Source organism: Bacidia gigantensis (assembly GCF_019456465.1).
Source record: "Bacidia gigantensis strain McMullin 20006 chromosome Unknown contig_278, whole genome shotgun sequence".
Lineage (NCBI taxonomy): Eukaryota > Fungi > Ascomycota > Lecanoromycetes > Lecanorales > Ramalinaceae > Bacidia > Bacidia gigantensis.
The window spans coordinates 1,377,679-1,389,011 of record NW_025408606.1 but is presented as its reverse complement, the minus strand read 5'-3'; the positions used below and the strand labels follow the sequence as shown (position 1 = coordinate 1,389,011).

The window sequence follows — 11,333 nt, the reverse complement described above, 5'->3', positions numbered from 1 at the left end:
GTGCAGGCAATCCTGTTGTGATGATGTGCTCAAGGATCTAGTCATAGAAGCTTGCGACAAGAAAAATTCTTGTGATCGAGCAACACCAATATAGATTTGGAATACATGTGAGCTAAGGAGTATTGTCTCAATCGTTCATTTTCTCGTAAGTTAAGGATAATGACCGGAATTTCCAGCGCGAGTGTACCATTATAGAATTCAAACCACCCAAATGTATTCCACCGCCACTTCAAACATCCCCCGAAATGCAGCGTTGACAATCTATCCTCCCAATCATCGTGAAATGATTCGATCTTAAAATCAAGCTTTGTTTCATGATTAGACTTCTCGTGTTTTCAGGCAAAAGAATGTAGTGGTAGGCGTCAAGGGCCGACAAAGTTGCCCGCCAGCTTGACAAAGTAATGAAAGGAAAAGTAGGCTGGGTGCTCCATCAGCAACTTTTAGGATCGTTGAAGCTTCAGCTGTTGTCATCAGGATTGTATCTCTCAGCTGTTCTTGTTTGCATAGCCGATGAATCTAGGACCATCCATCTTTCTGACAGCATGTCCCCGTCCGCCCATGTTTTCGAAACGGTCCTCAGGTGTACCGTGGGGCAAAGCCGCGCGACCAGCGCCCTAACCACATGAATCGTCAATTTTTCCTTTGATCAACAAAGTGAAGTGATTTCCATGGTGAAACACGTACAATGCAATAAGTGCAACGACTGCCCGGCTGCTGGACAAATTGGCCACAGATTCTGAAGTATTTGCACTCATATACTGGTTGGTGAGGATTGCTATTGCATCTGTGAAGCTTAAGTGAGATAACGTTGTTCAATATTTGTGAGCTTCCTTACATGGGAGCCTTGAAGATTTGTTAGTGAAAATGATCGTGAACTTAGAGATTGAGGGGATGAAGGAACTGACATCGAAATCAAAGGCTGGAGCCATTTTTGATATTTTCGGAAAAAATCGATGATGCGGACTCAAGGGGTATTGGGCAAGATGAAAATCTGGAGAGAATTCGACTGAGTGATTTTCCCCTTTCTGATATTTGTTACTGAATTTGAAATGTAGATCGATGGGAAAAGCCCTTTAAATCTGTTGAAAGTCGCAAGACGAAAGGATCATAAAGATAGATAGAGGCTTATATAGGCTCTGGGGGCAGTGATTCAGGGGGATCCCTACTCACCGTTGCCTACGGAACAGACATTTGTCAACCTTCAGCTGACGTGTATTATCACATTTTTCAAAGAAAATCCAATTCAAATGAGGTAGCCCTTGCAACAGGAACACGATCCATCGAAAGTCCACTGTTGGGGTGACATCAAGATCGCCGCAGTATACCCAATGAAAGATGAAGCCGAGCATGCAGTCCCTTGACGCTAGAATGGCAAAGGCTCGATGGCTGCCTGGATGTGTGAATATTAGAGCGACCGACTTGAAATTGGAAAAGGTTCACTACCTAGCCAACGCGCGAAGGAGCGATTGAACTCTACTAGTTGAATTCTTTCCTAACAATTTGAGGGTATCACGCCAGTCATTAATCTTATAATGCAATAAGCGAGCGCTCCTCAGCCACTACCGCGTGACTCTATAGGCAGCCACCAATGGGAGGACTGAGAGGACGCTATGACCGACACTGCTGGCAGAAGGTGAAGTCAAGTACCCTTTGGAGGAAGGATTTTGTCACAATTAGCTGACTTGCAGTAGGGCAGATGGATAACCGCCGCGGAGAGCGCGGAAGCAGCGTCTTGCGGATCAATGGAGTGAACGTAGGTATAGGCTTATTCTTAGCTTCAGCATAGTGTTGCGGCTTGCCATAATCCTAAGGCTGAGTGTGATCCGTTGGCTAAGAAGACCCAAAATTTGAGATTGTGGACCGCACTAGTTTGGCAACAGCCTTGCTATGACTTCAACATTGATGATAATGAGGTACCCTCATAGCTTGCCGTCACTCAGCTGAGGAATAGTCTGCGAATGACCATTTGGTGATGCCCAGTACTTATTCGCAGGTTGCTGTGGCTGTAGCTGCCAATCGATCCGGGATTTTCGGACCGCTACAGGAGACCAATCACCACGTTGTAGATATCCATGTAGGTGAAACGTCCTTCATTAGTTGTAGATTGTAAATGAATCATAGATATGTTATCTTAGAAAGAAGGAGTGTAGTATTTGCTGAGATCGTCATCTAGGTGCCAAGTGCCCAATTTGATCGGCAAGAGATTGTGGATATTGAGTAGGGAAAGTTTGAAAAACCGAGAAACAGATAGAATTGAGAGAAGCACAAAGAAATTAACGATAACTGAGTAAATGCTAAAAGTACAAATTCACGAGAAAAGACTTGATATCTACCGGCGATCCATGAAGGACTACCCAGGGAACTTCGCTCCAACGTCGAGAAGGCTAGGCATCTCAACGCCGGTCTCCTACATCTTCTAGACGCCCAGACAGTCTACCCGGATTTCGCTGATCTCGATCTAATCGTAGGACATGAGCTGTGGAAGCTCAATTCAACAAATTTCCTGCCACGAGCGGCGGAGCAAAATCCATCGGGACTTGATCCGCATGATATACTTTTCCAAGTAATCGTATTGATTTCTTCAATCAAAGCCAAAAGACTGACCGAGTCAGTGGAAGCGCCTTGTCCGCAGCCCAGGCTGAAAAGCTAGCAATGAAGGCTCCTGGTATTAATTGGTATCGACGGTAAGACTTGACGCCGAGCTAGGGCGCAGGCACTCGGAATCGAAATGAAGACAAGCCCACCCGAGTAAGCTTGTGAATCATGAACTGTTTTTTGGAGCTTCGTATCGGGTCGAGAGCACCCCTTGAGATCCGACGTTTCTTACACCGAGGTCCTTCATCCTATGATACGGAGGCGTAACTTCAGTGGCGACACCGAATTACAAAAATAGATTTACTTCATAGCACTGGAGCGTTGAAGACGGAGGAGGTGAGTTCAGGTAATGTTCGCCGAGTGTGGCGAGAGGCCCGATCCGCCACATCATATCAAGACAGATGCGCTAGTCCGCGTTGAGCGAGGGCATGATTCTCAGCCTGCTTGCGGCACAAAGAGGTGTGATCCAACCATCTCTCGGTAAATGCTTGGATTATATGTTCCGTGTTTGGGGCTGAAGCTAACATGACAGACCCGAGACACTGCAAGGTACGGGAAGCTACCGAATGGGCAGTGTAGCGAGCCATGGACGTCAGGATAGGTGATGGTGCTCGAACGGGAGTTTGGCTGCTCCATGGCTCAGAGGTGACGGTGTTGGCAAGTTGTGTGGTGGTCCGGGGGTGGAGGCGATGGAGGGAGCAGGTAGGAGTGGGGGTCTATCGGACTTTGCGTTTCCGTTGGTGACCGAGACGCGAGAGAAGAGCCCACATAGGTCTTGCTCGTATAACCCTGAGAGACGGACTTAGCCTGGAAGTTTGGTGGGGACTCGAAAGTAGACTGCATCTTGTGAGCAACTACCTCGGTCTTCGTCCGAGCGAAGGCAGTGGTTCTTGAGGGAGGGTTGAGTGAGGGTGCTAAGGGTCGAGGTGCACCATCACAACGCTTTAGCTTTGCCTGGGGCAATACCCGTACTTCTAGCGGTGTAGATCAGTTTATCAAGAGCTTTTCTCTTTGGCGGGTGACACCATTCAATCAACAATCACCTTAACAAATATTCGCCGTTCAGGTCGTGAATCTGCGATGCCTACAACACCCCAGCACTCATTTGCCCCGGCCTTCATTTCCTTCCAGTCCCAACTCGAAGCTGCATGCTCTGGATTGGTCACTTATTGTCATGGGCCAGAGGTGCAACGCCGGAGCTCCAACTGTTTTCTGGTTCTGCCCTTTGGCTGGCGATGGCACGAGAGGTGCGCTCAGTCTTTCCACGGGCCATGATGTGGTCGTATCTTTCCCCGCACCAGCTGTCAGGCGGCGTCCTGCATATCACATACAGATGCTTTTTCAGTCCCTCAGCGCACTAAGAGAGTCAAAGCATCAAGTGCCTGGCACTGCATCGTTCTATCATGCTTCTATGCGTGATTAGCAGCACGCCAAATCTGCCGCTATCCCGGTCCCCATATCCCCTCCCCACCCTCTTCTCCTTCGCATCAGCCAACCGGAACTCGCTTACAGAATGCTCTCTCATCCATCTCATGTCGATCCCTCGACCATATCGGCTTCTTTCGGCCATGCCCGCCTGCCAACGGCTCTTGAAAACTTTTCAAGAGGGTCATTCGTCCATCTTACACGCCCACTCTTTTGCTCCCAGGATCTCATGTATGTGCGATGCGAGTCGAGAGGGTCAAGCACCGCCGTCCATCTGCAACCTCCCTCTCAGGTTCATTGGCTCTTCATTCCGGCGCTGGGGCCAATCGATGCTAGCGACTTATGCTCCAAATAGGATCTTCTCTTAGCTCCCCACCAGGGATCTCTTGGTCATGGCTATCGTTATCGCCTGCGGGCGGCCTCTCCGTACCCTCAATCCCCTACCGTTAACCTGTGGCTAGAGGACGCTAGACGGTGGGAGCCCTTTGCCATTACTTCGGCTCCAAGAGACAAAGGCCATTACTCGCCGTTGCAACCATGGATGTAACAGCAGCTTTGAGCGAAAGCAACAATTAAGGTCCCCATGGCCCTGTCCTAGCCTCTCCGCTAGCTGTTGTTTGCACCATCTCAATCTCGCGTCCCCCCACCAGCGTCCGAGCCGTTCGATTTTTGAATGGCGTCCGTTCTGCAAAGTGCCGGAGGATAGCCCCTCTCGTCATCAGTATATTAAGGTACTTCGTTACCTCTATGGCGCATGGGCATGTGCAATTTCTGTCACAAGCTACAAAACAGACACCTCCGCCTAATGTTATATCTATTGTAGAGCTCATATGATCCATTACATCCAGACGTTTCGCCAATGAGACGCTCGAGGTACGATTTGCCACTCACTTCTCGGACTGTTCTAACGAGAGCTCTAGTATACAAACGCCACCCATTTCCCTATCTCCAACCTGGAGACAATCCCAGGATTACAATGTCTACCACACAGACAGAAGCTGAAAAGCCCCAAATGGAGGCCGCAAAGCCTATTATACAGACTGCTTCTCCTAGAAAAAGACGCCGAAGGGCACCGGCCACTGGAGCTGCTGACGACTGCTTTGCTTGTCAAGAGCGACAGGCAAAATGCGATCGTAGACGTCCCTACTGTACACCCTGTCTGGACATTGGGAAAGATTGCTCGGGATACAAGACTGCCTTGACCTGGGGCGTAGGTGTCGCCAGTCGGGGAAAGTTGCGCGGGCTCTCATTGCCCATTGCCAGCTCCAAGAGAGCTGCGCCGAGTGGCGACGATGACGAGGAGTCGAATGAGAGTCCACTACAGAAGGTTGCGAAGCTTGGTCCCCCGCGACGAGCCTCAGATCCGAAAAGCTCCAGCCAGCTCGACCGCGCCCCGACGAGAACAGCAAGTACAACTTCCACTTCTACGCCCACCAATTATGGGTTCGTCAACATTGATCCTAGCTCTGCGTCATCAGCGATGACCTCGCCATCTTACCCATCGCCCAATTTCCAATGGAAAAGACCCGCTTCTATGTCGCACTCGCGGGGTTTGCGGCTCATTGACAAGAAGCCGCGGAGGCATACTCTTCAGCCAATTCAGGTCACTTCGATGCATCCGGCTAGAGACTATGGTGTGATGCCAATGACGGCCAGTGTGGTTGGCGGGTACGGGCACCACGACTTTGGTCTGTCTTCGCAAATTTCACCGATGGTACCTGCCTTTTCCGGTTATGAGATAGCTTCGCCTTCTCATAAGACCTACTCGCAGCCACATGGCGCCTCATACGAAAGCGATCTTTTTACAAGTGGTAATCTTCCCTGGTCAGGAGCGCATCACGCATCAAGTATTGCCTCCGACCACAGTAGTAGTCGAACCGGTGCCGAAGATGTGCAGGGTTATTTCGGCGTGGCAGAGAGTATGATACCTTTGCAACAAGATCTGATTTCTCAAGGACCTCCGATCTCAAGCGCACCAAGCGAAGTAAACTTCATGATCGACTCCAAATTTCAGGCTTTTGCGGGTGACCTACCGCCATTGGTACCTGACGACGTCGGAGATCACCACACTCTCATGGTTCCTCGGTCGCTTTCATCATTAAGCATCGGAAATTCACCGAAATTACAATTCTTGATTGATTATTATGACAAGGTCATATCGCCGGTCATTGTTGCCTTTGATGGTCCCACAAATCCGTATCGATCTCACATTCTGAGTCTTGCTGTGGAGAGTGAAACACTACAGCATGCTATTGCAGCACTCTCATCGAGCAATATTCGCATGAGGCGTTCTCAAAATCCGCTTTCAACGAATCGGAGCTTGCAGAGCACCGACGATTCGTCACACGACCAATCAGTGCGCAAATCCTCACTTGCTCACAGCCTCATGGACACAAGGACTGAGGGCTTACCTCAAACTTCAACGAGCGAACCTTCTACCGAAGAGCTCTATCACAAAGGACAGGCTATCAAACTACTCAACGAGCAGCTCACCGATCCAGCCCGAAGACGAGATGACTCAATCCTGGCTAGTCTGCTCATCCTTTGTCTTTATCATATCTGTGACACAGGTGTTGCGAAGTTCAAGACCCAATTTGCCGGTGTGAAGAAGATTCTTGCCCTCCGAGGCGGCACGAAAGGCATCAATTCGAAAGCCACGAATTGGCTCACGATCATGTTTACTTGGTTCGATGCTATGGCGGCCACAGTAAATGATAGAGAAAGCCAGCTATCAGGCGACGACATTGATATTTCCAAATTTAGTGGTGACGAATGGGCATTGGAAAACCTAGCTGGCTGCGACGGCCGACTTTTCAAGACCATCGCTAAATTAGGTCGACTAAACATGCTCAGTCAAAACAAGACGACCAAGGGATCGTCACCTCGTAGCTCACCTATCCGCAAGACCAGCCAATCTGTCACCCCGCCAAGCCAGGACTACTACAGCATGAACAACAATCGCTTTGACGGTAATGGCTGGTCTGAGCTCCCTTCCAACGCGCAAGTCGAAGGTCTTGATTCCCGTTCCCAGTTCTGGCCAGAGTGGACGGAAATTCGGCAACAGCTGCAGGACTGGCAGTTTGACGGCTCAGTACGCACACCGACCGAGTCTTCAGACCCTCAGGGAGATCGTCAAGACCTCCTACATATTTCCGAGTCATTCCGTTACTCAGCTCTACTTTATACGGAACGATTAGCTTACCCACATCTACCTTCGGCCCATCCAAATTTCCAGTCACTGGTCACACAGGCATTGTATAACATATCAAACGTGAAGTCTGATGTGTTCTTACTCTGGCCTCTTTTCATCACTGGGACCGAATGTGTCAGCGAGCAGGGCAGATTTTTGATCAGGAATCGATGCCTTGATATTCAAAAAGACTCAGGTTTCTTCAACAACATCTCTTGTCTTGAACTGTTGGAGAAGACATGGAGAGACGATTGCAACGATTCTGATGGAGCCGGTATGCAACCTATGACTGGTATGGGAGCTGGGGAGTATACGGGGAACGGTTTCAAATGGCGGAAAGCTATGGATAGGGTGGATGGGGAATACATCGTGGTTTAGTCATGGGGCAATGAACATATTTAGGCAATGACATAACGAAGGGTATGGGAAAAGATTTTCACGGTTTTGGGGCTGCACCTTGATATCAACGCCATATATATGGAAGCACAGACAAATGTAATAGTATTCACAAGCTGATGAGGCCCATTGTGCTTCGATGTCTCATTGTTCTTGAAAAGTCCAAGGGACCAGCCTTTTCCTGTGCCGATACCGTTCTAGACCAGTTTGACTCATCCGAGCTCACCACTCATCTTCAACAAGCCGTAAGCAACAAGACCAATCGGTATTGACCCCTCCATCATTATAACCCTTTGAACTTCATGTGAAAAGCTGTCTGTCATTCTACCTTTTCTTCTCCGCTCGTCGCCCTCTTTCTATCCGTCCAAAAGTGACCAACAATGCCTACCTTCTATGATTCCATACCAGAGCATTTGCACGAATGGGTGCGTTCTCCACTTGATAAAAATCCTCTTCGCTCAAAAATGCCATAATCTCTTTGCATCAAACTGTGTATTCCCTTATTGTTCCGATTGAGAAGCGATTTCTAAAGGCGAGAATACAATTTCGCTCGAATTCTACTTCTATACGCTCTCCTTTCCTCTCCTCTAGATTGCCCAATGAATTCAATCATCCCTTCTCTAACAAGCCCAACTACTAGGCGCTCAACCAACACCTTTTCTATACAGCCAGCGCTCCATTGTCCGGCTCCCATGTCAATATCTCGCCGAAAGGCTTACCAGCTGCTACGTTTTCTATACTAAATCCTAAGCGTGCTGTAAGTGAGTCTTGCTTCTCTCCTCACCACTCGTGACGGTTGGGAATGCTTAGCCAAGGTACGGATATAGGCCTATATCGACAGCACGGGCAGCGGAAGCGAGACCATAGCGCACGTGTACGAAAATGGACGAGTCACGATCATGTTCGCGAGCTTTGACAAGGCGCCGAAGATTGTGAGATTCTTCTGCAAAGGGTAGGTTCTCTTATTGTCCCCCTTCTTTTCTTTCTCGATGATACTCTCTACCCTTTTAGTCCTCGCTCGTGTTGGGACCAGGTATTAAGAGTCTGCGTGCCTTTTTGGACCCTGCAGCTTTTCTGCCTTGCCCGCTTCGGTTCAATTCATGTCAAGCATCCTACGATCCCATCTGACCACGCCCACAGCACAGTAATCGAAGCCGATACCTCCTCTTTCCCTTCCCTGATCCAGCAGATGGGCAAGACAGAAAGTCTGATTCAAGGCGCCCGCGCCGTGATTCTCCTCGACATCTTCAAGGTAAGCCCTTCCACCCCCTTCTTTCTTCCCCTCTCCTCTTGCCTCTCCCATGAACCCCCAACAATATCTATCCTCCCTAACACCCACCCCCTCTGCCAGGTCCAACAATCCTGCGGCTTCGGCGTCCCCCTCTTCTCCCCCTCATCCCCCCTCCCAACCGTCCCAGCACGCCCCCCGACATATCGGAATCCGACATCCAAACCAAGCACCTCGAAGCAGCCAAGGAACTCACCGATCGCGCCACGCTCGGCGACTGGGCGCGCAAAAAGGTCGAGTCGAAGCAGCTACGGCAGTATCAGGCGAAGTGGAATGCGAGCTCGTTAGATGGGCTGCCGGGCATGAGAAGCGCGATGAGGGAGAATGGGGAGTGGATTTGGTGGAGTTGTGTGAGGGAGAGGGGGAGGGGGCTGGTGAAAGGGCAGTGGGAGGGGGTGCTGTTTGGGTTGATGCTGGGGTTGGTGGTCGAGTGGATGTTGAAGGGATTGGTGGAGATGGTATTTTGAGTGGGATGAAGGGGGAGTTGGGTATATTGGTTTTTTGTGGGGGGATTGAGGGTTTGTGAGAATTAGAGGCAGGAAAGAGAGGGCTAGACGGCAGCGACTGAGGGCATTGTTCGAAATCACCAATTGGGCTTTCTGGTCCGACTTCCACGCCCAATATATATATTCATACATGTTGTCCCACCTCGAGATAGGTGAGGCAAAATACTCGTTCATACACGCTTCGCTTTGCTCCGCTGTTTGTGCTCATCGTAAAACGCCTGCTCCACGCTATGCCGGGGGTATCTCATGACATACATGATCTAGTCCGTCAATCTTCTTGCGTTGCCATATACTACTACAGGAAATACTCTGTTCGTCGAGGGTTTGCGGCGGGGACGTGTCGATCTTTGTCCGAGACGGCGGTGAATATTGTAAATTTAGGCTCTAAGTCTTCTCCGAGATTCATGATGGATGCGACGTTGCCGCATCTGTAGCAATAATTTGGTGCTGACCAGACGGTGACTACTGATTTGTCTTCAAAGTGCCACTGTGATGTAAATTAGCAAATGCTTTGGTTCCGAGCGTTCATTGATTGCGGAGGACAAACCTTATAGCCTTCATTGACAAGCTGGTGAGCTCGCGCGATGAGTTGGAACCCATTGACATGATTGAATTCTGTAGCTACTTTGTTGCCGAATAGCCAGCCGGCTCCTCGTGGACTTACAGCCCATGTCCCCACGTCCTCAGGATCACTCCACACCAAATCGCAGAAGGCGCCTTCGTGTGGTATCTCTTGGGCTCTGGCTATAACTCTTATCTGGTCGAGTGTTCTGATCTCAGGACTGAGACCACCGTGCACGCAGAAGACTTTTCCATCAACCACCGCACCAAGGACAAGGAAATCGAAGACTTGGCAGCATGCCTTCCAAACTGATGCGTTGCCGTACTTTTGCTGACATTCTTCATAGAAACCGTAGACTTGCGTTATCTGTCGCGATTCGTGATTGCCACGGACGAGTGTCACTCGATCAGGATACCTGTGGAGATTAAGTCGTAGTCAAGTAGGTCACGATGGAGGAATTACCTTGCTTTGAGACACAATAGTAGCGTCAAAGTCTCGAGACTGAAATATCCTCGGTCGACAAAATCACCTAGAAAAATATAATTTTGGTTTCCTGGAATGCCTGCAGGTCCCTCTTTTTCTACTCCTAATGTTGTACCTGTGCGCGTTGGGGGTCTTCCCCTTTGCTCTTCTTCCTCCACAGTATCTTCGTCGTCCTCTTCTATGCCGCTTGTGACGTCTTCCTTATCGTCTTTTATCACGCTATCTTCCTTATCGTCTACCTTCCTTTTACCTCGAATCTTCTTCTTCAGCTTAGGATTCGTAATCTCCGAGGGCGGTTCGATGTCGTCAGAAGTGATAACACCAGCTGGCGATGGCGACAGCGCTGCCGACCTTTCAGAGCCGGGTATCCCTCCAGCGACGCGAAAGAGCTCGAGTACATCGTAGAATTGCCCGTGAAGGTCGCCGCAGACCGTGACAGGAGTTGAAACGGGCTGTATATTAGATTCTGGGGGATTGTCAACGACGATCTGAGAGCAATTGCTGTACCAGCAGACCCTCCATCAAATACTCTTTGCATATCTCACACAACTTCTTCATTACTGCCTCTGGCAAATACTTATTTTGCATCGCCTTCTCGAGCCATTCGTCCACGCTCGCATTTTGACTCAGTTTTGCTGGGCCTGGCTTGGGAATCTTTTGATTGGTAGACATTCCTGTGAGCATCTCATTGAGCTCTTTGCAAAGCGGGAAGTACGCCTTCGATATTAATTAGAATAGCCTGAAGTATTAGTAGAATTGGGCATCTCTGGTCTCACCTCGAGCCTGGCGAGCCTTCGAGGTCTTGGCATTTTTAGGGCTTTTGGCATGTTATCTCGGGCCGTTGTAAGCCCCTCTTACATACTTAGGTATTGAAACACAGTAACTAAT

The 11,333-nt window shown here is 49.4% G+C and overlaps 2 protein-coding genes across 2 annotated transcripts; one reads left to right on the top strand and one right to left on the bottom strand.

The window, feature by feature from the left end:
- Window positions 1-4,996: 4,996 nt before the first annotated feature.
- KY384_007891 (uncharacterized protein) lies at window positions 4,997-7,588 on the top strand (the record flags this gene model as incomplete). The annotated part of the gene is made up of 1 exon (XM_044816380.1): window positions 4,997-7,588. The coding sequence occupies one exon, from the start codon at window positions 4,997-4,999 to the stop codon at window positions 7,586-7,588; it is 2,592 nt and encodes an 863-aa protein (XP_044667020.1).
- Window positions 7,589-9,695: 2,107 nt separating this feature from the next.
- KY384_007890 (uncharacterized protein) lies at window positions 9,696-11,254 on the bottom strand (the record flags this gene model as incomplete). Its single annotated transcript, XM_044816379.1, is given in 5 exon segments — window positions 9,696-9,887; window positions 9,948-10,377; window positions 10,425-10,933; window positions 10,953-11,162; window positions 11,222-11,254. 5 exon segments carry the CDS (start codon window positions 11,252-11,254, stop codon window positions 9,696-9,698), a joined length of 1,374 nt encoding a protein of 457 aa, XP_044667019.1.
- Window positions 11,255-11,333: the final 79 nt, after the last annotated feature.